This window comes from Coregonus clupeaformis, unplaced genomic scaffold (genome assembly GCF_020615455.1).
Source record: "Coregonus clupeaformis isolate EN_2021a unplaced genomic scaffold, ASM2061545v1 scaf1900, whole genome shotgun sequence".
NCBI lineage: Eukaryota > Metazoa > Chordata > Actinopteri > Salmoniformes > Salmonidae > Coregonus > Coregonus clupeaformis.
The window spans coordinates 42,750-68,864 of record NW_025535354.1 but is presented as its reverse complement, the minus strand read 5'-3'; the positions used below and the strand labels follow the sequence as shown (position 1 = coordinate 68,864).

The window sequence follows — 26,115 nt, the reverse complement described above, 5'->3', positions numbered from 1 at the left end:
AATCATTAGTTTTTGTCTGCTTTCCAGCATGCATTACATGAGTAGCTTTTTCTTCTTCAGTGGGGTTTATAGGCAGTTGGCATCCAACGTTATGGTGCATTACTGCCCCCTATTGTACAGAAGTGTGGACATGAGCCGTGCAATAGCAGTCATGAATATTTAATAAACTAGTAGCATTTTTCTTTTTTTATTGCAAGAAATACATAATAAGCCCTCATTATGTGTTTATAACTGCACTTAACTTAACACTTAACTCAATTAAGTCATTATGAGTGTATGACAGTATGAAAAAAATTAAAAATTATGCACTCACTAACTGTAAGTCGCTCTGGATAAGAGCTTCTGCTAAATGACTAAAATGTAAAATGTAAATGACTTGAGTGTATGCATTATAGATATAGGCTTTTTTTTTTTTTTTTTTTTTTTGTCATTTAGCAGACGCTCTTATCCAGAGCGACTTACAGTTAGTGAATAAATATATGTATATATTTTTTTTTACTGGCCCCCCGTGGGAAACGAACCCACTCCCCTGGCGTTGCAAACGCCATGCTCTATCAACTGAGCTACATCCCTGCCGGCCATTCCCTCCCCTACCCTGGACGATGCTGGGCCAATTGTGCGCCGCCCATGAGTCTCCCGGTCGCGGCCGGCTGCGACAGAGCCTGGATTCATAGAAAGTGTTACAAATGTTCTCCTGTCATCTTATAGGAGATCCATTCATGGATTTAGTTATGGCTTGAGAATGTGACTGGTCTACGGAGTTCTCCTTTATGTCTGTCTTTGTATGTGACAACAACTTTTCTGTATTATGTGTATTTCCACAATCAATAATCATAAACGGTACTTCACTATGAATACTTTTGACTATGTGATTTGAAGTACTTTACCGTTATCTTGCACATACATGAAGACTACTATAGACAGAAATCAATGCAGTAATGTTTTATTAAATAAAGGCTCTGATTAAAATATAATATTAATAAAATCAGGCATTTGGCTAATTCTTCTTCCCAGAAGCTCCTCTGAATGGTTTGGAGATGGCTCTGGAGAGAGCGTGTAACACCCTGACTATGAGTGGGCGTTTACGGGACTGGGACTCCTGGGGAGCAGGGGCCGGTGTGGTTGTCAGGTCCTCCTTGGGAGGGGAAGTGGATGGAACCTCTGGAACCTCACACTCAGCATCTGTCATAAGAACATTTCATAATCAGAAAATGAATGTGTGTGTTTGTGTCTGTCCGTCTGCCTGCCTGTCCGTCTGCCTGCCTGTCCGTCTGCCTGCCTGCCTGTCTGTCTGTCTGCCTGCCCGTCCGTCTGCCTGTCCGTCTGTCTGCCTGCCTGTCTGCCTGTCTGTCTGTCTGCCTGCCTGTCCGTCTGCCTGCCTGTCCGTCTGCCTGTCTGTCTGTCTGTCTGTCTGTCTGTCTGCCTGTCCGTCTGCCTGCCTGTCTGTCTGTCTGCCTGCCTGTCCGTCTGCCTGTCTGTCCGTCGGTCTGCCTGTATCTGTTGTCACTGTTTTAACAAGCTTGTCATAGGGTGATACATCAATATGACATTATCGATGCTTATCACTTACCCTGTGAAATATGAGTCTCTCTGAGACGTTTGGTAGGCAGTGCATCCTGTTTAGGGTGGCTCTTCGGTTCCCCTTTTGTCTTGAACAGCTGTTGACAAAACACATCAGGACAACTGAGCCTGTGTAAAATACAGAGTGTGCATCCCAAAATGCACCCTATTCGCTACGTAAGGCACTACTTTTGAAAAGGGCCCATAGAGCGCTGGTAAAAAGTAGTGCACTATATAGGGAATAGGGTGCCATTTGGGACATAGCCATTGACTCTCTCCCATGTGTATTAGGATTGCATTACAGCGTCCTCACTCAACCTCCTAAAGACAATGACAACAGTTTTGTTCTAATGCTGAGAGACAATAGGGGTGTAGTGAATCTGTAGGGTAAAATTCAGCCCTGCCTTACAGATGTAATCTCAAAACACAGAGCACCCTACCTTAATCATGATCTTTGGAAACTTATGCATTTTCGGTAGGAAACGCCACTTCCTGTTCTTCTTAGTCTCTTCCCCTCTGGCAGAGGGAAGGCGGGCCATGCCGTCAGCCTTTACATCAGCCGGGCTAAGGCTCCTGGCAGGGAATTCCTCAGTAGCATTAAGGTCAGCTACAACACCATGAGTGATGTCACTTGTGGCATTGCTGGTGTCTGAGTGAGAAGAGCACGCTAGTGTGACCGACCTGTGTACAATAACTGGGAGAAGAGGACGCAGCCATTGAAGTCAGTCACTGCATCCCGAATGGCATTCTCTTCACTTTATAGTGCACTACTTTTGACCAGGACCCATAGGGTCTGGTCAAAAGTAGTGCACTCAATATGGAAGAAGGTGCCATTTTGGACACAACCAGTGAATTTTACATCATAAAACGCAATGTATTGAGCATCTTGTTACAATTAAGTCCTATGCAGATGAAAAGAGGTACTTTCACTTACCATCCTCCATTGTAGACTTGGACACATAAGTCAGGCTGTCCATCACCACGTCTGTCATCAACTTGATGACCTGATCCAAAACCATTTCAGCTGATGGTGGCAAAGGCCTTCCCATACACTGCCCCAGGAGTCTCCTAACAGAAGTCTGGGCAAAGTTGTAAATGAGCTCTGAGGCATCGTCCTTTGACAGCTTCCTCAGGGCTGGTTTAGGCAGCGCTGGTTGAGAGAGGCTTCTGTGGCCAACCATGGATTGAAGCTGACGGTTTATGGTTATCTCCTGAATGAGACCATGGACCTTTGCGATCAGGTTGCCAGATGCACCTTGAAGGGCTTCAACTGACAGGAGCCTATCCAGATGTTCTTCTGCTGAAGTCATCTCTGGGTCGTCCGTCTTCAATGTGTCCATTATAGTTTTAACTATGATATTGGTGTCAGATATGTTTATTTCTTGTTGGCTCACAAGCATTGACCGTGAACCTGTCTCGTCCATTGCGATAGAGGTATGGGATTCTGTCCTTGTGATCTCATCGGCAGCGCTCATGTCAGGCAACTGGTCAAGGCTCTCCAGTACAGAGTCTAACATGTTAGTGGCTATCAGACACTCCTCACTTGCAATCTGCCCAACAGATGAACTCTCAGAGTTGGCCACTCTACACTTGATCACATTTAGGATCAAGCTGAGCGTCTTCTTTGCAGTTTTGCTAAAGCCTTCTTGGCTGACTGCCACTGTTACGTCTTTTAGAGCCACAAGAGGTTTGCAACTTTCACTCAATCCACTGCCGTGGAGAGGAGAGGCTCTCTTCAAACTGTTGTTGCTCACAACTGACATACTCCTGGTGGGCAGAGTGACATCCTCACTGCATGTGTCAATTACATGGTGGTCTGTTGAAGAGCCACTCGAAGACAGAAGGGTTTTAGACCTTTTAGCCAAACAGACTTTTGACAAAGGCTTCTCACTTCTCACAGACGGAGGGCGTCTCCTGTCCTCAACAAGAGCAGTGTCAGCGGACTTAGAACGTCTGAGTGTCTCCACAGGGGTGGAGTCCAGCACATATTTGGCTGTGGTGACTGACACTGGTGGAAAAGAGAAAAAGATGTTCAGTCTATCCTTTACTCTGTGGTACATGGTTTGAGCAGCATCCAATAAGTTGTCAAAGACAACTCTGGGTTTGAGCTGGAACTCCAGCTTTTTCTCTCCTAGTGGGAAGGAGTCTGCGTCGTCCACAGTGTACTGGGATACACTTTCAAGGTCTTGCATGATAATATTTACTATATCTTCGGCTGTAGAAACCGCATGGTGTGAGAAGGTGGTGCTAGGCATGCTCTGTAGCAAAGAATGGCTGGCTTTGCTAGCAGCTCTGAGAATGGTCTCATTCACAATGTGTTTGGCCTTAGCTCGGAACTCAGCACTGTGAAAGCTCTGGATAGAAATGTTAGAGGTTCTGCTGGCTGCACTAAGAGATCGCGTGAGTGTGGCAATCTCGGCTGACGTCACATCACTCGAAATGGTGAGGTCCTCCAATTTCGAAATTATCGAGTCCAACTTCTGGTTGAAGTCGAAGGATGAATTTGACGTGCTCTCCCCAACGGAAGCGGAGCAGTTTTCCTTTGAAGTGTCCACCCTCAGCACCGAGATCACCTGTTTGATTACCCCTTTAGTGCAGGTGTCGAGGGTGAGCTGGTAGGCTGAGGCTGAGGACTTAGAAGGGGTCTTACTGTCTGTCTTCTGTACAGGAGACACTGCCAAAGTGGCCTCAGTTACAGGAGATTCCTGCACAGTGGCCTCAGTTACAAGTAGTCCAGTTGCAGAAAGCTCGATTTGCACAGGAGTATTTTTTCCCTCAGTGAGATGGTGGGAGGTGAACAGCTTCCTTAGTTTGTCCAGGGTTTTGGTATAAATCTTCTGGGAACCTGAACTCACTTCCACCCAGAACATTTTGCGACCTGATTTCGTACGCTTGGAGGCCTTATTGACCTCATATACCTCAAGCAGGTCGGAAATAATTCCACCAAAGAGATCAGAGGATGCCTCCTCAATATTCTCTGAGGAAACATGGACAGATAGGATTTCCGACAGTTTCCCACAAGTGTCGGTTTTATCCAGCGCAGCAGTATATGTCACAGCTGCATCCTGAATGACCTGAGTGATGCATTGCTCAGCTTTGACAATATACTCCTCCACTGGTTGACCATGGAGGATGTCAACTTTATCAGCAGGGAGCTCCTTCTGAATACTCACATTCTCCTCTGATGGGCATGGGTTGTTGAAGATAATGCTCTCAGTGACCATCTTAGAGGAGGCGAGAGATGAGTCGAGAAGCAGAGATCTGTATATTGTCGAGGTGGACATCTCTGGGTGCTTTATCACAGCAGCCACCTCCAAAATGGCCGACGGGCCCCGGAGGATGTCAGAGATATCCATGTCCTCAATGGTCTCTACCAGAGACGATAGTAGGTCTCTGGCTGCCAGGTTGGTAGGTCTCTGGTTCTCGAGCTCTGTTTTGATTGCTTGACAGGCAGTTACCAGAGCAACAACAGAGCGAGAACACAACTGCTTCAAGGTGGAGTCAGAAAAAGATGATGACAGATCTGTCATGGACATGGTGGAGAGTTGACTCTCAGAGACAAACGGGCTGAGTTTGACAGACACCTGTCTGACCAAGTCCCCAGCAAGAGCTCTCATATCTATTGCTCCACTAGCTGAGTTGTGGAGCAGGCACTCTGTGGCCTTGACGGGTTCCTGTTATCCAAAAATCCTGTTATCCAAAAAACCTCAAGTACAAGATCCACAACATCGGATGACACTTCTATCATTCTGTTGTCGGACAGAAATGTACTTGGATGAATGGTGCCTGCATTCACAGTCCAGTCGCAAATGGAGTTGTTGGACTGACTCTGGACTAGTGGAACTAGACAGGTTTCACTTGGACCTTGGCCAAAGAGCTCTGCCATTTTGAGCAGAACTGATCTTAAGACCTTCGACTTGGAAATGTTCAGCAGTGGGTCGTTGTTGGACAGTCTGGTGGATGGACTGCTAGCCGATCTGTGAACCACTAGGCTTTGTATTTCTGCCGAAATGGCAGTTAGAAAATAGGTCAAGGGGCTGGTCGCTCTCCCCTCATTTCCTCCGTTGATTTTAGCCTTGATGATGCTATCTATGATGATGACTATGACCTGTCCAGCCAGAGGACCCAAGATGGCCTCAAGCTCCCTCTCTAACTCAAGGGGAGACTTGTGGCCGAGCGCAATATGCTCTATGGCATGGGAATACATCTTAGAAGTCGCCATGCTTAGCATCTCTTGGGCAAACTGTTGACTTGCTGAGATACTTCCAGTCAGCAGAACTAGAGTTCCCTGACTGACACTTCGCATTAGCTCAGCCCATCTGGAGTTGAGAAGGTTTATAACCAACTCGACAATACCCATCATAAACTTGCCGTCCGTTGACATTTTGCTAGGTCTGTATTTCTCCTGTCTACTCCGTTTGGGCGGCGGTACGATGTCACCCTGCGACTGGCCGCTCTGGACCATGTCGAAGACAGAGTCCTCAGAGATGCCAAACACAGATCTCAGTGGTGCTGAGTGTGGTCTGTGTCTCATCTCTCTATCGCCACCCTCAGGTGAGGAGACATATCGCTCATTGTCCTCACTCAGCAAAGAGGTCAAACACCTGCAGAATGCACAATAGAAATTAATAATACATGGTAACAACAATAAAAAAATATGATCCAAGAATTTGGGACACAAACTCAACCTTGTTATTGTTATTCAAAGGAAACATTGTGAACCATCTCAAACCACACTCAGTCCAAACATTAACATTTAGAGTAAACTTTTTAGAGTGGTTGTGTAGTATCTAAGTAGTATTTCTCACTAAGTGGATCTGGAATGGATATTTGTACCTATAACAGGAAAGACCTGCAAAAAGAGGAGGGGATAGAGCTAGGTATCTGTGAGAGGAGGGGATAGGGCTAGGTACCTGTGAGAGGAGGGGATAGGGCTAGGTACCTGTGAGAGGAGAGGATAGGGCTAGGTACCTGTGAGAGGAGGGGATAGGGCTAGGTACCTGTGAGAGGCATGGATAGGGCTAGGTACCTGTGAGAGGAGGGGATAGGGGTAGGTACCTGTGAGAGGCATGGATAGGGCTAGGTACCTGTGAGAGGAGGGATAGGGCTAGGTACCTGTGAGAGGAGGGGAAAGGCGTGGGAGTGCGTGTGCTGCAGGCGGTTCTGGCGCTGGTGCACCTGCTGGGTCCTCCACTACAGCTGAATCTGACGCTGCGGCCAAGAGAGGTCACCTCTCCTGCCTCATTACTTCCTGATCCAGAAGAGCTTGGCGAATCAGAGAGCTCTATCTGCATGGTGAGGTCAAGGGCGGGAACAACCACAGTGGATGTAGACTCCATCACCCATGCTACAATATCCATGCACTTGGCACTAAACTCATGTCTGCTCATCTGCAATGTTAAAAGACCATCCAGAGTTAGTTTGTTAAAGGGGCTGCACTGATATAAAACGTAGAACCATTTACTCAAGCTAGTCAATTAAAGCAGTGGTTCAGGATTAAAGGTCCTGCAGGATTTCCACAAATGAATGTTTGGTCCATTTTACCAACATTAACTACTTTAGAGGTGACTATAACTCACCCCCGGCACGCATATTCTCACTCAGCAGATTCCAATGGCTGAAAAGTAAATAAATGCAAGTACACAATGAACTACATGACATTACCTCTATTATCTTAGACTACGTTATGGATGGACATGACCTCTATTATTTTAGATTACGTTATGGATGGACATTACCTCTATTATTTTAGATTACGTTATGGATGGACATTACCTCTATTATCTTAGATTACGTTATGGATGGACATTACCTCTATTATCTTAGACTACGTTAAGGATGGACCTCTATGGAACTAGGCCACACCCAGACATCCCTGATTGGTTATTTGGTCCGTTGAGTCCTTTGTATTGGCCCGAGACTATGGGAGACTCTCAATCTCCTCACCTCCTTCTCAAAACCCATTGGATGAGAAGGTCAGAAGGGCGGGACCTCTGGCTTTCTCATCCAATGGGTTTTGAGAAGAGAGGACACGAGGAGTATGCAATTGAGATAGGGGAACATATCTAGGGGATGCATGGGGAAGCCAAAGAGCAACTTACTCGTCCTTCATGTCCTGCACAAAGGTGTGTAGGTCTGGGTAGCTTCTCTTTCCCCTGCTGAGGGTGAGGCTGGTCTGGGAAGTTTCATCCTTATGGGTCACGGTAGTGAAGGTCACCACTGCAGCCTGATGGCGACAACAGAAAGCAGAGTTAGGCTGGAATTCAATTTTGCGTCATTAAAACACAAAATATCTCAATGAAATGTCATCCATGTAATAGAAAAATACATCATACCTCCTGTGACTGAGATGGGATGGCAACAGCCTCGTCCAACTCACTCTCTCCTTCAACCTCCTGTGACTGAGATGGGATGGCAACAGCCTCGTCCAAATCACTCTCTCCTTCAACTTCCTGCGACTGAGATGGGATGGCAACAGCCTCGTCCAACTCACTCTGTCCTTCAACCTCCTGCGACTGAGATGGGATGGCAACAGCCTCGTCCAACTCACTCTCTCCTTCAACCTCCTGCGACTGAGATGGGATGGCAACAGCCTCGTCCAACTCACTCTCTCCTTCAACCTCCTGCGACTGAGATGGGATGGCAACAGCCTCGTCCAAATCACTCTCTCCTTCAACCTCCTGCGACTGAGATGGGATGGCAACAGCCTCGTCCAACTCACTCTCTACTTCAACCTCCTGCGACCGAGATGGGATGGCAACAGCCTCGTCCAACTCACTCTCTCCTTCAACCTGCTGCGACCGAGATGGGATGGCAACAGCCTCGTCCAACTCACTCTCTCCTTCAACCTCCTGCGACCGAGATGGGATGGCAACAGCCTCGTCCCAACTCACTCTCTCCTTCAACCTCCTGCGACTGAGATGGGATGGCAACAGCCTCGTCCAACTCACTCTCTCCTTCAACCTCCTGCGACTGAGATGGGATGGCAACAGCCTCGTCCAACTCACTCTCTCCTTCAACCTCCTGCGACTGAGATGGGATGGCAACAGCCTCGTCCAACTCACTCTCTCCTTCAACCTCCTGCGACTGAGATGGGATGGCAACAGCCTCGTCCAACTCACTATGTCCTTCATCATCCTGCGACTCAGATGGGATGGCAACAGCCTCGTCCAACTCACTCTCTCCTTCAACCTCCTGCGACTGAGATGGGATGGCAACAGCCTCGTCCAACTCACTCTCTTCTTCAACCTCCTGTGACTGAGTTGGGGTATCTGTGTCTAGAACAGCCTCGTCCAAATTGGTCAGTCTCTCAGCCTCTCTGTGATCTTTATGGGATCTAGATAGAGAAAAGGAATCTCTCTTAGGTCACTGCTATAATGTGAGTGTGAGGATGTGTAATTATAGAATTAGAATCACAGAATTAGAATGAATCATTCTAGAATTAGAATAGAATCACTCAAATTATATGGCTCCAATACTCTTGAGATGACTCGGCCTATCCAGAGCCAAATATTTAGAGAATTCTGCCAACTTTTAAAAAGGACTCCATGTTAGCGCCTTGGAGCCTTTCATTTATCCTTTCATTATAAGTAAATTCTAATTATAGATGTTCAGTTACATAGCATTGTTTAAAATGTCAACATTGCCCATGGGGAGCAAGATGTCATATGGATATCTACTGTGTCATGTAATGTATACATAAACTCAGCAAAAAAGAAAACGTCCCCTTTTTCAGGATCTTTCAAAGATAATTCGTAAAAATCCAAATATCTTCACAGATCTTCATTGTAAAGGGTTTAAACACTGTTTCCCATGCTAGTCCCCTGTAGCTCAGTTGGTAGAGCATGGCGCTTGCAACGCCAGGGTTGTGGGTTTGTTTCCCACGGGGGGCCAGTATGAAAATGTATGCACTCACTAACTGTAAGTCGCTCTGGATAAGAGTGTCTGCTAAATGACTAAAATGTAAAATGTTGTTCAATGAACCATAAACAATTAATGAACATGCACCTGTGCAACGGTCATTAAGACACTAACAGCTTACAGACGGTAGTTATGAAAACGTAGGACCCTAAAGAGGCCTTTCTACTGACTCTGAAAAACACCAAAAGAAAAATGCCCAGGGTCCCTGCTCATCTGCGTGAACGTGCCTTAGGCATGCTGCAAGGAGGCATGAGGACTGCAGATGTGGCCAGGGCAATAAATTGCAATGTCCGTACTGTGAGACGCCTAAGACAGAGCTACAGGGAGACAGGACGGACAGCTGATCATCCTCGCAGTGGCAGACCACGTGTAACAACATCTGCACAGGATCGGAACATCCTGCGGGACAGGTACAGGATGGCAACAACAACTGCCCGAGTTACACCAGGAACGCACAATCCCTCCATCAGTGCTCAGACTGTCCGTAATAGGCTGAGAGAGGCTGGACTGAGGGCTTGTAGGCCTGTTGTAAGGCAAGTCCTCACCAGACATCAACGGCAACAACGTCGCCTATGGGCACAAACACACCGTCGCTGGACCAGACAAGACTGGCAAAAAAGTGCTCTTCACTGACGAGTCGCGGTTTTGTCTCACCAGGGGTGATGGTCGGATTCGTGTTTATCGTAGAAGGAATGAGCGATACACCAAGGCCTGTACTCTGGAGCGGGATCGATTTGGAGGTGGATGGTCCGTCATGGTCTTGGGCAGTGTGTCACAGCATCATCGGACTACGCTTGTTGTCATTGCAGGAAATCTCAACGCTGTGCGTTACAGGGAAGACATCCTCCTCCCTCATGTGGTACCCTTCCTGCAGGCTCATCCTGACATGACCCTCCAGCATGACAATGCCACCAGCCATACTGCTCGTTCTGTGCGTGATTTCCTGCAAGACAGGAATGTCAGTGTTCTGCCACGAAGAGCCTGGATCTGTTGGATCGGAGGGTGAGGGCTAGGATTTAGCCATTCCCCCCAGAAATGTCTGGGAACTTGCAGGTGCCTTGGTGGACGAGGGGGTAACATCTCACAGCAAGAACTGGCAAATCTGGTGCAGTCCATGAGGAGGAGATGCACTGCAGTACTTAATGCAGCTGGTGGCCACACCAGATACTGTTACTTTAGATTTTGACCCCCCCCCTTTGTTCTGTTAGTCACACGTCTGTGGAACTTGTTCAGTTTATGTCTCAGTTGTTGAATCTTGTTATGTTCATACAAATATTTACATTACATTTTTACATTTTAGTCATTTAGCAGACGCTCTTATAATAATAATAATATAATATGCCATTTAGCAGACGCTTTTATCCAAAGCGACTTACAGTCATGCGTGCATACATTTTTGTGTATGGGTGGTCCCGGGGATCGAACCCACTACCTTGGCGTTACAAAGCGCCGTGCTCTACCAGTTGAGCTACAGAGCGACTTACAGTTAGTGAGTGCATACATTCTTTTATTTGTTTATTTTATTTTTATTCTTTTTTTATATATATATATTTTTTTTCATACTGCCCCCCCGTGGGAATCGAACCCACAACCCTGGCGTTGCAAACGCCATGCTCTACCAACTGAGCTACATCCCTGCCGGCCATTCCCTCCCCTACCCTGGACAACGCTGTGCCAATTGTGCGCCGCCCCATGGGTCTCCCGGTCGCGGCCGGCTACGACAGAGCCTGGATTCGAACCAGGATCTCTAGTGGCACAGCTAGCACTGCGATGCAGTGCCTTAGAACACTGCGCCACTCGGGAGATGCGTTATTTACACGTTAAGTTTGCTGAAAATAAACGCAGTTGACAGTGAGAGGACGTTTCTTTTTTTGCTGAGTTTATATCTCAATGTCCCAACTCTCTAAATACATGGCTCTGGGCCTACCTCTCCATAGGCGGTGACCTTTGACCTACTACTGAATCTGTATCTGTAGGCCTATGTGATCCTGTAACCAGTCACAAATGTGTCATTAGTGTAAATCACTTACCTGACTTCCTTCATAACATCAGCTTCATTGATGGGGTCATCCAGGTCTATGAGGGTGAGGTCATTCCCATTGACCTCTGACCTCTGAAAGACAGCACAAAGTCATGTTTAAAAAAAAGAAGAAAAATAAGTGGTTGTCCCACTGGCTATCATAAGTTGAATGCACCAATTGTTGAATGCACCATTGTAAGTCGCTCTGGATAAGAGCGTCTGCTAAATGATATAAATGTAAAATGTAAATATACTGATAAAAGTCAACTTGTTCGAGAGAGATTTACATAGTTACAAAAACGTCACGCCAGGGTAAGCCTACACGAAATACAGCCCTTATTTTATGTGTTTCTAAAACCGGCTATGGGAAAAATGAATGGTGGAAAAACGATTGGAACCATGTCCCTGTTTGACCACTAGGTTTTATGGGTATTATCACACCTCCACTGTGGGACTCTATAGAGGGGTTGGTTGTTAAGCAACAAAACTGGCATGCAACTATGGGGCAAAATAGACAGGGTTTGACTTAGACTGTTGACAACATGTAAACTATATTTAGTCTCTAAATGTTTAATGCAAACATAAATACATTTGAACAATGAACTCGTCTCAAATACATTGTTACAGTTGTTGTTGGTTAGCTAGGTAGCGAATTTGAGTCATTGCATAGACATGATATCAGTCAAAACACCTCAAAACAAGACATGGTATCAATAACACCATACAACAAGCTGAAACATGCCACAGAGCTACGATTCCCCACATGGCAGCTTGTTGTTAGCTGAGGTTCAGAATCATAACAAGATACACGACTTCCGGCCATCGATGCGCGAGCATCATTTTCGTGAAGTCAGCCAACCCTTCTATGGCTCCTGGTCAAAAGTAGTACACTAGCCTACATAGGGAATAGGGTGCCATTTTGGACGAATTCATGAAGGTGCTGTCATAACCTTTGACCCCCATTTGACCCTACTGTACCTTTAGCCAACTCTCATGACTCCCCGGCCATAGACTTTCTAGTTTGATATTACAGCATGAATAGCACATTATTTCATTTGTTAAACAATATTTAATCCACAGTAATTAATATAATTGAAGATTTAAAAATAAATAACATGCCTACCTTGAACTCTTTATTCTCCATCTCCTTGCAAAATCAGCACATTTCCTTGCCAAAATGAACGCGCATCCAGAGCGAAAACAAACGCAATCCTCCAGCACTAGGGAGGTTTAGACTGAACTGCTCCAGCGGTTTTTCATCAGTTTCAACGTTTATCAGTGATGACGTAACAATGACCTGTACAGATTTGACGCACTTTCGATCTCGTGCTGATGCAACACTCTGTGTTGTTGAAAGCTCATGTATGGAAATCCTGCGAGTTGTAAACAAATTTAGGCTATTGTTGCCCTTAAAACTGTAATGTTGAGGACGCCATGAAAAATAAAATACATAACCCACACCGTTAGGCCAAGGTACATGCAATATTCATCACTTTGCCAATAGACTTCTTGTTCCTTGTTGTATGTAGCCTTTCTTTTGGGATTAGCACCACTGTCACCTAGAAATTGATACTGCGGTTGTCACATAAAACAGATAACCCATAGTTCATTATTAAATAACATAACTCATTTCTTTATTTTATTACTCATAAAATATACAGCAATCTTCAGATACTGAAAGAATTCATGGGAGTTTCGATTCAGTCACTATTTCATATGTACATGCTAGTTTCATCCTTTTAAAGAAAAAAAGGACACGAAAAAACCTGTGAACCTCCTGATCCTGATTTGACGAACATAGCATATGTATTGTACATATTTCCAGTTAAAATTATTTTAAAAAAGAGACAAAAACGGGGGTTTGAACAAGCAATCACATAAAAGGTTTGAGTGGTTTCATTTTTTTGAAGAAGTTAAGCAAGCAAAACCTGTCAAAATACATTGATTATAAGAACAAGACAAATAATATATATATATTTTTTTCAACAGAAGAAAATCTAAATGCTGCTGTCCTACCATTGGTTTACAGTGTTTCTCCTCTCCAAGGGAGGCATGTTTTCCCCCTCGTATGCCTCGGAATAGTATCAGTGCTTTTCACAAACGTTGTAGTACTTAGTGTGCATCATTGTTTTCGCTCATACAGCTGCCTCTACTATCCTAACCTCCCCTCAGTAACTAAAGAAGGCACAAAATGATGACATAAATATCACAAGAAAGAATACATGAATTAATAATTTACTTTCTAAAATATTTTCTAGAGGGCAAAGGACAGGTAGGTTTAATAACGCAAATGTAAAAAGTCCTGTCGCTCACATACAAATGCAAAATCTAAATGGCACCCTATTCTTTATAGAGTACACTACTTTTGACCAGAACCCTATGGCCCTGGTCAAAAGTAGTGTACTATAAAGGGAATAGGGTGCCATTGGGGGGAAATTCTTTGAAATTACTCATGAGAGCAAATACTACGATTCTTTGGTTCCCACAGAGGGTCAGGAGCTTAAGACATGAATGATATTATTAAAATGTTTGTTCATAAAAAATAAATGATTTCCCCTCCTCCCACATGGATTACAGACAAGAGGCTAGGTGCGTTCTGACTGTCTTAGTGTGCGGATAAACATGACCATCACTCTCATAAAACTTAAATGAAACATCACTCCTTATGTTTTTTCTCAGGCCAAAACGCTCAATCCCATTTCTACTGTCAAAACAGGTTTTGAAAAGGCTTCTTCCACATCTTTTGGTCCATGTCTGTTTTTCACTCAGTGAAGTGCTACTATCCCCTTGGACTACAGGTTATTGCCGTCATAAGGTGTCCGTCTGTCTGTTGGCTGGACAGTTTCTACCGTTTAGGACCTTTGTGGGTAAAGGTAAAGGTGGGGTATAGCAGCAGCAGTTCCTCTGAAGTCCAGTATCTGCTGGAAGGACACCTGGTGGTACGAGAGGATGAGTGTGGCCAGCCAGCCTGTTGTGCCTCCCCTCTCCCTCCCTCCTCCATTTCTCTCTCTCCATCTGCAGGACTCTTAAGGCTCCTGTGCGGACTGTCTCGGCTCGTGCCCTCCCAAAGCTGGCTGTGGTGATTTAAGACACGGTGTGTATGTGTGGATTTGTTTGTGGCCTCTGCCCCACTTCACTGTCCATCCGCCTGCCCCTTGGCTCCCCTCCTGGGCAGCGACCACCACCCCCCTCAGTATGTCTCTGAGTCTGAGTCGTTGAGTTCCTCATCCTTGTAGAAGCCTCCATCGTGGTCGCGGTGGCCGATGTTGTTGAAGCTGCAGTAGGAGCTGTGCTCGGCTGCGCAGCACGGGCAGGCTGTCGAAGGTCACACTCTTGGAGGGGCTGGTGGTGTAGTGGTTAATGGCACTGAAGGACAGGCTGGGCGCCGGGTTGCGGGGGGACACGGGCATCATGGTGGCCAGGATCAGCGCCAGGCAGTCCGCCACGTCTTTGTTGGGGGCGCAGGCCAAGGCAGGCGTGTAACCTGAGGGGTTCAAACAGAACAGCAGAGGGTCACTTCAGGAGCATCACCGTTTACTATAACACTTTTGGTGAAAAACATGAAATAACAGCAGGCTAGGAGATACAAAGTTAAGACAATAACCAAGCAGTGGACTAGAGAGAAACATTTGTGGACACATTGAGAAGAGAAGTACAGAAGAAAACGGTGTTAGCGTTATGGATCTTACCATTGTCATCGACTGCTAGCACGCTAGCACCCTTCACTAGTAGCTCCTGAACCACCACCGTCAGACCATTTCTGGCTGCAACGTGTAACGGCCTGAGGAGAAAGTACCGTCAGATTAGCCAGCAGCAAATGAGGATACCTCCCAAATGCCAGACTATTCAATATATAGTGCACTTCTTCTAATTCTTCTGGCCCAATTAATACAGCTGAACCATACGTACGTCTGTAAGGCTGCGTTAGTCGAGTTGATGAGGTTCCTGTCTGTAATCTTCTCCAATATCAACAAAGCACTGGTTTCATGCCCCTTTAAAAACCAGAGTCAAACATGTCAGACCAAAATTTAAACCAGAGAGAGCCAACTGTTCAGATGAACGTCATCTTCATGTGAGGATGCTCACCTTACTGCAGGCCAGATGAAGAGCAGTGTTCTTGACTGCATCCTGCAGGGTGAGCTCTGCTTTGGCACTGCTCACCAACAGCTCTGACACAGACAGAGAAACATAAAGAAACTCAATTAGGAAATTAAGCGACTTATTCAAATGTAAAACAGACATGTTGAACTTAAGCCGGCTGGGCGAGGCAAAGCGGAGGAGGAGGGGCTGCGTACCGACAGCGTTGGTTTGTCCGTTCTCAGCAGCCATCATGAGGGAGGTCTTCCCGGAGGCATCGGGGGAGTTGACCTGGGCGTTGTGGCCTAGCAGCAGCTGAAGACACTCCACGTGGTCCATGAAAGCCGCCGCATGCAGGGGGTCCTGGAGAGAGAGGAAACTTATTTCACCGATATCATGTAGGACTGTTATAAACAAGTTTGTTCAATTAACCCTGTTTATACCATAGAAATATAAAATCACTAATAGATGTATTAAAAGTAATCTACAATCCCTCATCCAACCCCAGAGGTCATTTTATTCCCAAGACAACATTATTCTCCAGAAGAAAAGGACTTTGTCATGTGCTGTAGTTACCGGTTCTTGGTGTCAGTGGCGTTGACAATGGCCGGCCCCAGAGTGTCAATCAGCATCTCTGCAGCCCCCTCGTTGTCATTGATCACAGCACAGTGGAGAGGGGCTGAACGAGTTGCCCTCGGTCTTGTGGAAAACCTCCTGTTCCAGCAGCACCTCTACACACGTGTCATGGCCTAGTGGAAGATTGATTCATACCGGAAAAAGATGACGTCGCTGCAGACCACAACAATACTCTCAGAGAAAGCTACACATCTGACAATGGTGAAGTCACAAAATATGTTTTAGCTACAACATATGCTATGTCAATCCCTGACAAAGTCCTGTTTCAGTGTAAGGTCCTCCACTGAGAGTCATAACCCCTAATTCTGTTGTAGTCTTGTTCATTCCCCCACATGGCTCCGTCCACACCAATCGAATGCTTTTCAAGCCACAAGAGGGAGTGAGATGAGTGTACACTTCATGGAGGAGAGAACAGAGCTACAGTCCAGTTAGTCAGTACGCGACCGTTGTATGTAGGGGTGTAACGATCCATCTACTACATCGATGTATCGATTTATATTCCTATGATCCAACTACATCGATCTGTGCTCGGTGAGTTGGCCTTTTGGACAACATATATCACTCTAACATCGTTTTAAAATGTAATAAATCGATTGTATCGATACTAGGAAATAACCCATTGGATTTAAGCACGTCAGACTTTATATGGATGTTTTTTCTTAGCACTTTTAATGATAAAGGCTTTAAACATTACTCGATTCAGTCTGCCTATCCGTGACGTCATCGCCCCACGCCAGCAGCAGCGCAAAGGCGCAAAGACAACAAAACATAGCATGGCGGACGACAGAGGAGAAGCCGAGCGAGCGAAAGTATGAAGCCACCATTGCGGTCCCTTACAAGAAACAGGAATCTAGGAAACTTCACCTGCACTGTCCAGTATCCAGGTATTTATTTCAGTCACACTGGTTTAATTTTTGGCTAAAAGGTTACTGAATCGATTTCAAGTCACTGAATCGTTTCGGATCGTATCGTTCTAAATGAACCAATATCGTCCTTGAATCGTATCGACAACCACGAATCGTGATACAAATCGAATCGTTACACCCCTAGTTGTATGGCCTGCATGTTTACGGTGCTGAAGAGAGAAAATCAGAAAAGATCTAGTGTTCCGTTAGTCCAGTACGTACCGTTGTAGCAGGCCCAGTGTAGTGGCGTGTAGCCCTGGTTGTCTGTGATGACGGGGAGGGTCTCCACTGACTGGGCGGCGTGTAGGAGCCCCCCCAGCACCCCGATGTGTCCGGATGCCGCCGCCAGGTGGACAGGGGTCCACCCCTTACAGTCCCGAACCAGGAAGTTGGCGCTGTGCTGCAGCAGGGCCTCCACACACTCCTCATGAACCGTCAACGCCTGGGAGGAAGGGCGGGGAGACAAGAATGGATTTGAATAACTAATAATCAATGATATAATAATGAATCATCAATTATTACAAATGATGTCTGGAGGCAGGTCCCCCTACAGGGATGAATACACCACTACCCATGGACAACTACTTTTCTGAAGATAATATGTATATTTGAGCCTCCCCGTCTCTTTCTGTGTGTGAGCGTATACAGCCAGCTCTCCTCCTCACCCCCTCTGTGTAGCGCTGTTCTGCCCCACTTGTCTTTGGCTTCTACGCTGGCTCCCTTGTTGAGCAGTGAGTACACACAGTCTGTGTGTCCGCTCAGCACCGACAGCATCAGAGGGGTTCTGATACACAAGACAACAAGGTCATATTACAAACTGGTAATAACCAGGCTGAGTCCCAAATGGCAACCTATTCCCTATATGGTACACTACTTTTGACCCGAGCCCATAGGGTTCTGGTTTAAAGTAGTGCACCAAGTAGGGCATAGGGTGCCATTTGGGACGTAGAACTAGTGTCAAAATCTCTTTATTTCAGGAATTGTATCCAAAACCCAATTGACTTACTGTCCATTCCCGTCTTGAACGTCCACTGGACTCTGGAGGTCAGCATTTCCAATCAGCAAACGCAAACACTCCGAATGACCGTTGGTAGCTAGAGGAGGATAAACAGAGAGGATATAAGAATGTGAGATGATTGACCTTGGTAGCTAGAGAGAGGATATAAGAATGTGAGATGATTCTTGGTCTAGAGGAAGATAAACAGAGGATATAAATGTGAGATGATTGACCGTTGGTAGCTAGAGGAGGCTAAACAGAGAGGATATGAGCTGATTGCTGGACGACTATTACCTTCACATGAACAGACAGATTTCTAGAACAGTGGTATTGGTAGATGACATCCTCATGATGTTAACACAGCAGATAATAAAACATTTTGGGGCTGAGGCCCTCGAAGCCTGTCACCTGCTAGCTGTGTACCTGGCTCTGGATAGAAGTCCCCCTGTGCACTGATCTAGGATCAGCTTACCCTCCCCAGATCCTCAGCAATAATGACAAAAAATGACCTTAGATCAGTGTGTAGTGGGCATTTTCACACTATGCTATATAATATCCCTAGAGTGGACATTGGCGTCCTAGCAACATGACCAAACAAATGTCCATCTTGGTAAGGAAAACTTTTGAATTACAGAATCTCTAGGTCTTACGTGATATCCTATGCGTACCTGCAGCGTGGATGGGGGTCCTCTTCAGGGTGAAGTCTTTAACCAGGATGGAGGCTCCCTGGTTGATGAGGACGTGAACACACTCCACATAGCCTTTAAAGGCAGCCAGGTCCAGAGGGGTGCGCCCCTGGCTGTTCCTCACGTCTAGATCCAGCAGAGACTGAACCAGGACCTCCATAGCATGGTGGTGGCCGTGGTACGCCTGAATGGAAACAAACACACAGTCTGAAGCAAAGTCCAGTGGTATGCCTGAACAGATATACACTCCTAATATAATCAATGTCCTATAGTAGACCAGTGGTATGCCAGAACAGATATACACTCCTAATATAATCAATGTCCTATAGTAGACCAGTGGTGCGCCTGAACAGATATACACTCCTAATATAATCAATGTCCTATAGTAGACCAGTGGTATGCCAGAACAGATATACACTCTAATATAATCAATGTCCTATAGTAGACCAGTGGTATGCCTGAACAGAAATACACTCCTAATATAATCAATGTCCTATAGTAGACCAGTGGTACGCCTGAACAGAAATACACTCCTAATATAATCAATGTCCTATAGTAGACCAGTGGTATGCCAGAACAGATATACACTCCTAATATAATCAATGTCCTATAGTAGACCAGTGGTGCGCCTGAACAGAAATACACTCCTAATATAATCAATGTCCTATAGTAGACCAGTGGTATGCCAGAACAGATATACACTCCTAATATAATCAATGTCCTATAGTAGACCAGTGGTACGCCTGAACAGATATACACTCTTAATATAATCAATGTCCTATAGTAGACCAGTGGTATGCCTGAACAGAAACAGTCCTAGACCTCTAAAGTAGACCAGTGTCTCTCAAATCGGGTGCCCATTTTTTCTCCCGCCCAGCATCAACATCGAAGGTCCCTGCCAAGCGTGAGATTTAGAAACAAACACACTACTACTCCTCTGTTGGAGGTTGATTAACTCAAATGGCAAAATAAGGAAATCATCCTCATCATCACCGTGTCAAAATATGCATGTATTTTACACTAATCAGGAACAGATAGGAACATGGTGTGTGAGTGTCTGGACAATCAACTTTTGGTGGAAAAACAACACCATGCCTGCATCCCAGATAGCACCCTATTTCCCATGTAGTGCAGTACTTTTGATCTGGGCCCATAAGGTTCTGGTCAAAAGTAGTGCACTAAATAGGGAATAGGGTGCCATTTGTCATGTGGCGAGACCCCTACAGGAGCAGGTAGGCTTTACTCACAGCTAAGTGTAGGGGGCTGATGGGAGCTCTGACATCAGAGTCGTTCAGGATGTCTGTCCCTGAGGTTTCCATTAGCTGGGGAAAGACAAGGACGGGCCAGTTTAGACTTGTAACATATTTACTTTGAAGGTTAGTCTAGTAGCATGTTTCATGTTGTAAATCTCAGTGACCAGCCCCTGCAGACATACTGGGGTGTTGCATTCGTATCTTAAACAAGCTAGTGTGAGGAAAAGTAACCAACTGGTACTTACCACATCTAAAGGTGTTTCACTTGCAATCTGGAAAAAGAACATCAAGAGTGACGATGCGGCCACGACAAACATGCAACCACACCTTAAAACCTACTGAATATCAACGTCTGTCCCAAATGGCACCCTATTCCCTATATAGTGCATTACTTTTGACCAGAGCCCTATGGGCCCTACATCCATTTGGGACGCAGACAAAATGGTCTGTGAATGCAGGGCGTCTAGTCCCCTGTGGTTCTGACTCACCAGCTCCAGACAGAGGCGGTGTCCGTACGCAGACGCGTAATGGACTGCGTTGTAGCCCTGATTGTCCCTGATCCCTGGGTTAGCGTCGTTTCGCAGCAAATATTCCAGACACCTAGAGGTCAGAGGTCAAGAGTTCACTAATCATTATACCAACATCAAGACAGACAGATAAGCAAGCAGAGACACTTTCCCAAAGGAGACGTGGCCAAGCTTTCACACTGCAGATTTAACACTAGTATGTATTCAAACACGGCCAACAACATACTCTAGACTACAGTGAAATGTGAAAGGTCATGGCACCACAACATACTCTCCAGACTACAGTGAAATGTGAAAGGTCATGGCACCACAACACACACAACAGTAAGAGAGGTGTGAGACGTACTTTCCGTCTGTGTCGGAGGCAGCAGCGTAGTGGAGCGGGGTGCAACCCCTTTTATCCAGATCGTTCACACTGGCCCCAGACCCCACCAAGGCAAACAGACACTGCCAATAGCATAGTCAGTGTAGTCAGCTCAGCCATACCCATTGAGACTGTGTCTGTGCCTCGACCTAGGTTGGGCAAAACTAAACATGTGGTGTTCAGAACCCTAGCAATCTTATTAGGATAAAGACCTCCTCCATTCCTGCCATTATTGAAAGAGATCGTGATACCTCACATCTCAAAATAGGGTTACTTAATGTTAGATCCCTCACTTCAAAGGCAGTCATAGTCAATGAACTAATCACTGATCATAATCTTGATGTGATTGGCCTGACTGAAACATGGCTTAAGCCTGATGAATTTGCTGTGTTAAATGAGGCCTCACCTCCTGGTTACACTAGTGACCATATTCCCGTGCATCCCGCAAAGGCGGAGGTGTTGCTAACATTTACGATAGCAAATTTCAATTCTACAAAAAAAAATGACGTTTTCATCTTTCGAGCTTCTAGTCATGAAATCTATGCAGCCTACTCAATCACTTTTTATAGCTACTGTTTACAGGCCTCCTGGGCCATATACAGCGTTCCTCTCTGAGTTTCCTGAATTCCTATCAGACCTTGTAGTCTAGCAGATCATATTCTAATTTTTGGTGATTTTAATATTCACATGGAGAAGTCCACAGACCCACTCCAAAAGTCTTTCGGAGCCATTATCGACTCAGTGGGTTTTTGTCCAACATGTCTCTGGACCTACTCACTGCCACAGTCATGCTCTGGACCTAGTTTTGTCCCATGGAATAAATGTTGTAGATCTTAATGTTTTTCCACAAAAATCCTGGACTATCGGAGCCACCATTTTATTACGTTTGCAATGCAACAAATAATCTGCTCAGACTCCCAACCAAGGAGCATCAAAAGTCGTGCTATAAATTCTCAGACAACACAAAAATTCATTGATGCCCTTCCAGACTCCTTCTGCCTACCCAAGGACGTCAGAGGACAAAAATCAGTTAACCACTTAACTGAGGAACTCAATTTAACCTTGCGCAATACCCTAGATGCAGTTGCACCCCTAAAAACGAAAAACATTTGTCATAAGAAACTAGCTCCCTGGTATACAGAAAATACCCGGGCTTTGAAGCAAGCTTCAGGAGTTGGAACGAAATGGCGCCACACCAAACTGGAAGTCTTCCGACTAGCTTGGAAAGACAGTACCGTGCAGTACCGAAGAGCCCTCACTGCTGCTCGATCATCCTACTTTCCAAATTAATCGAGAAATAAGAACAATCCAAAATTTCTTTTTTGATACTGTTGCAAAGCTAACTAAAAAGCAGCATTCCCCAAGAGAGGATGGTTTTCACTTCAGCAGTGATAAATTCATGAACTTCTTTGAGGAAAAGATCATGACCATTAGAAAGCAAATTACGGACTCCTCTTTGAATCTGCGTATTCCTCCAGGGCTTAGCTGTCCTGGATCTGCACAGATCTCGCGAGGGCCTGGGATCGGGAGAGACACTTAAGTGTTTTAGTACTATATCTCTTGACACAATGATGAAAATAATCATGGCCTCTAAACCTTCAAGCTGCATACTGGATCCTATTCCTACTAAACTGCTGAAGGAGCTGCTTCCTGTGCTTGGCCCTCCTATGTTGAACATAATAAACAGCTCTCTATCCACCGGATGTGTACCAAACTCACTAAAAGTGGCAGTGATAAAGCCTCTCTTGAAAAAGCCAAACCTTGACCCGGAAAATATAAAAAACTATCGGCCTATATCGAATCTTCCATTCCTCTCAAAAATTTTAGAAAAAGCTGTTGCGCAGCAACTCACTGCCTTTCTGAAGACAAACAATGTATACGAAATGCTTCAGTCTGGTTTTAGACCCCATCATAGCACTGAGACTGCACTTGTGAAGGTGGTAAATGACCTTTTAATGGCGTCAGACCGAGGCTCTGCATCTGTCCTCGTGCTACTAGACCTTAGTGCTGCCTTTGACACCATCGATCACCACATTCTTTTGGAGAGACTGGAAACCCAAATTGGTCTACACGGACAAGTTCTGGCCTGGTTTAGATCCTACCTGTCGGAAAGATATCAGTTTGTCTCTGTGAATGGTCTGTCCTCCGACAAATCAACTGTACATTTCGGTGTTCCTCAAGGTTCCGTTTTAGGACCACTATTGTTTTCACTATATATTTTACCTCTTGGGGATGTTATTCGAAAACATAATGTTAACTTTCACTGCTATGCGGATGACACACAGCTGTACATTTCAATGAAACATGGTGAAGCCCCAAAATTGCCCTCGCTAGAAGCCTGTGTTTCAGACATAAGGAAGTGGATGGCTGAAAACTTTTTACTTTTAAACTTCGGACAAAACAGAGATGCTTGTTCTAGGTCCCAAGAAACAAAGAGATCTTCTGTTAAATCTGACAATTCATCTTGATGGTTGTAAAGTCGTCTCAAATAAAACTGTGAAGGACCTAGGCGTTACTCTTGACCCTGATCTCTCTTTTGACGAACATATCAAGACTGTTTCAAGGACAGCTTTTTTCCATCTACGTAACATTGCAAAAATCAGAAATTTTCTGTCCAAAAATGATGCAGAAAAATTAATCCATGCATTTGTTACTTCTAGGTTAGACTACTGCAATGCTCTATTTTCCGGCTACCGGATAAAGCACTAAATAAACTTCAGTTAGTGCTAAATACGGCTGCTAGAATCCTGACTAGAACCAAGAAATTTGATCATATTACTCCAGTGCTAGCTTCCCTACACTGGCTTCCTGTTAAGGCAAGGGCTGATTTCAAGGTTTTACTGTTAACCTATAAAGCGTTACATGGGCTTGCTCCTACCTATCTTTCCGAGTTGGTCCTGCCGTACATACCAATACGTGCGCTACGGTCACAAGACGAGGCCTCCTAATTGTCCCTAGAATTTCTAAGCAAACAGCGGGAGGCAGGGCTTTCTCCTATAGATCTCCATTTTTATGGAACAGTCTGCCTACCCATGTGAGAGACGCAGACTCGGTCTCAACCTTTAAGTCTTTACTGAAGACTTATCTCTTCAGTAGGTCATATGATTGAGTGTAGTCTGGCCCAGGAGTGTGAAGGTGAACGGAAAGGCTGGAGCAACGAACAGCCCTTGCTGTCTCTGCCGGGCCGGTTCCCCTCTCCACTGGGGTTCTCTGCCTCTAACCCTGTTGCAGGGGCTGAGTCACTGGCTTGCTGGTGCTCTTTCATGCCGTCCCTGGGGGGGTGCGTCACTTGAGTGGGTTGAGTTACTGACGTGATCTTCCTGTCTGGGTTGGCGCCCCCCTTGGTTTGTGCTGTGGTGGAGACCTCTGTGGGCTATACTCGGCCTTGTCTCAGGATTGTAAGTTGGTGGTTGAGGATATCCCTCTAGTGGTGCGGGGGCTGTGCTTTGGCGAAGTGGGTGGGGTTATATCCTTCCTGTTTGGCCCTGTCCGGGTTTCTTCGGATGGGGCCACAGTGTCTCCGGACCGCCTCCTGTCTCAGCCTCCAGTATTTATGCTGCAGTAGTTTATGTGTCGGGGGGCTGGGGTTAGTTGGTTATACCTGGAGTACTTCTCCTGTCTTATCCAGTGTCCTGTGTGAATTTAAGTATGCTCTCTCTAATTCTCTCGTTCTCTCTTTCTCTCTGAGAACCTGAGCCCTAGGACCATACGTCAGGACTACCGGGGCATGATGACACCTTGCTGTCCCCAATCCGCCTGGCCTTGCTGCTATTCCAGTTTCAACTGTTCTGCCTGCAAGGCTACGAAACCCCTACCTGTCCCAGACCTGCTGTTTTCAACTCTAAATGATCGGCTATGAAAAGCCAACTGAGATTTATTCCTGATTATTATTTGACCATGCTTGTCACTTATGAACATTTTGAACATCTTGGCATGGTTCTGTTATAATCTCCACCCCAGCCAGGGACTGGCCACCCCTCATAGCCTGGTTCCTCTCTGGGTTTCTTCCTAGGTTTTGCCTTTCTAGGGATTTTCCTAGCCACCGTGCTTCTACACCTGCATTACTAGCTGTTTGGGGTTTTTAGGCTGGGTTTCTGTACACTTATGAACATTTTTGAACATCTTGGCATGGTTCTGTTATAATCTCCACCCGGCACAGCCAGAAGAGGACTGGCCACCCCTCATAGCCTGGTTCCTCTCTAGGTTTCTTCCTAGGTTTTGAGCCTTTCTAGGGAATTTTTCCCAGCCACCGTGCTTTTACACCTGCATTACTAGCTGTTTGGGGTTTTAGGCTGGGCTTCTGTACAGCACTTCGAGATATTAGCTGATGTACGAAGGGCCATATAGAAAAAAACTGATAAAATTGAATTGATTGATGCCCTACACCCAGCATAACATTTGACATTTTAGCCATTTATCAGACGCTTTTACCCAGAACGACTTATAGTTAGTTAGTGCATTCAACTTAAGGTAGCTAGGTGAGACAACCACATAATCCTGATATGAGCGTCTATGATAGAACGGTTGTTTATTTTTATGACCAGACAACCATAAGAACTGGGAGGACATAAATTCACTGAAACAGACAGACACGATACAACACATTTAGACAAGAACAGTTATAAGCATTGCCATGGTGTAGCCTAATACAAAAAGAAATAAGGACAAAACATTGTTAGCTTACATTCCATGGCATATGGAACATTTTGCCCTTATAATAACTTATATTTGCTTTAATTAATATTGTTAAACAGAACTCTTGTCGACTTTGTCAAAGTTGGTCTTGTTACCTCCTCAATCAGTCTTGGCATTTTCCTCGAACTTGAACCAAATCCTCTTCATCTTCTTCTCCTGATCCTGGATCTGCAAACCAGAGCCAACCTGGCTCCCAGCTCCATCACGTAGTCTGCTCTAGATCGCCCTTCTCCTCCAACCGACACTCACCCCTCCTCTGTCAGCGTTGAACCCTCCATGTCTTCCCTCTTAGCTAACAATAACTGGAAAATACACAACGTTGAGTAAGTGGGTGTTCGCTAACCAAATAATAATGCATTTACAATGTGCACACGTTTTCTTCCCAGCTACTTACAATTAAGCAAGTGAGAATCCTGATCCAGATATGTTTAGGCAATAGGCCTATCTGAATTACTAGTAAAAAGTTGGCTACTGG

General features: G+C 45.5%; 2 protein-coding genes and 1 pseudogene across 3 annotated transcripts; all 3 read right to left on the bottom strand.

Moving 5' to 3' along the window:
* Window positions 1-927: 927 nt before the first annotated feature.
* LOC123487924 lies at window positions 928-5,199 on the bottom strand. 2 transcript variants are annotated; one of them, XM_045218914.1, is made up of 4 exons: window positions 2,495-5,199; window positions 2,001-2,254; window positions 1,571-1,658; window positions 928-1,182 (listed from the first exon to the last, which is right to left on the bottom strand). In XM_045218914.1, exons 1-4 carry the CDS (start codon window positions 5,175-5,177, stop codon window positions 998-1,000), a joined length of 3,210 nt encoding a protein of 1,069 aa, XP_045074849.1. In that variant the 5' UTR covers window positions 5,178-5,199; the 3' UTR covers window positions 928-997. The 2 variants fall into 2 exon arrangements, with proteins under 2 accessions (XP_045074849.1, XP_045074850.1); XM_045218915.1 differs by having other exon boundaries at window positions 2,001-2,209.
* LOC123487923 lies at window positions 5,180-13,377 on the bottom strand. The gene is made up of 5 exons (XM_045218913.1): window positions 12,624-13,377; window positions 7,662-7,786; window positions 7,141-7,177; window positions 6,676-6,950; window positions 5,180-6,164 (listed from the first exon to the last, which is right to left on the bottom strand). The coding sequence occupies exons 1-5, from the start codon at window positions 12,642-12,644 to the stop codon at window positions 5,180-5,182; spliced, it is 1,443 nt and encodes a 480-aa protein (XP_045074848.1). The 5' UTR covers window positions 12,645-13,377.
* Window positions 13,378-14,500: 1,123 nt separating this feature from the next.
* Window positions 14,501-25,843, bottom strand: LOC121564122 (annotated as a pseudogene).
* Window positions 25,844-26,115: the final 272 nt, after the last annotated feature.

Coding starts and splice junctions, on each gene's coding strand:
- LOC123487924 (XM_045218914.1), bottom strand. CDS start 5,177: ATGAGAGCTCTTGCTGGGGACTTGGTCAGACAGGTGTCTGTCAAACTC. Junction 2,255..2,494: donor CAAGTCTACAATGGAGGATG/GTAAGTGAAAGT, acceptor CTCTTCTCCCAG/TTATTGTACACAGGTCGGTC. Junction 1,183..1,570: donor AGAGACTCATATTTCACAGG/GTAAGTGATAAG, acceptor TTCTTATGACAG/ATGCTGAGTGTGAGGTTCCA.
- LOC123487923 (XM_045218913.1), bottom strand. CDS start 12,644: ATGGAGAATAAAGAGTTCAAG. Junction 6,951..7,140: donor GTGAGAATATGCGTGCCGGG/GGTGAGTTATAG, acceptor TTAACATTGCAG/ATGAGCAGACATGAGTTTAG. Junction 6,165..6,675: donor CCTTTCCCCTCCTCTCACAG/GTACCTAGCCCT, acceptor TGCATTCTGCAG/GTGTTTGACCTCTTTGCTGA.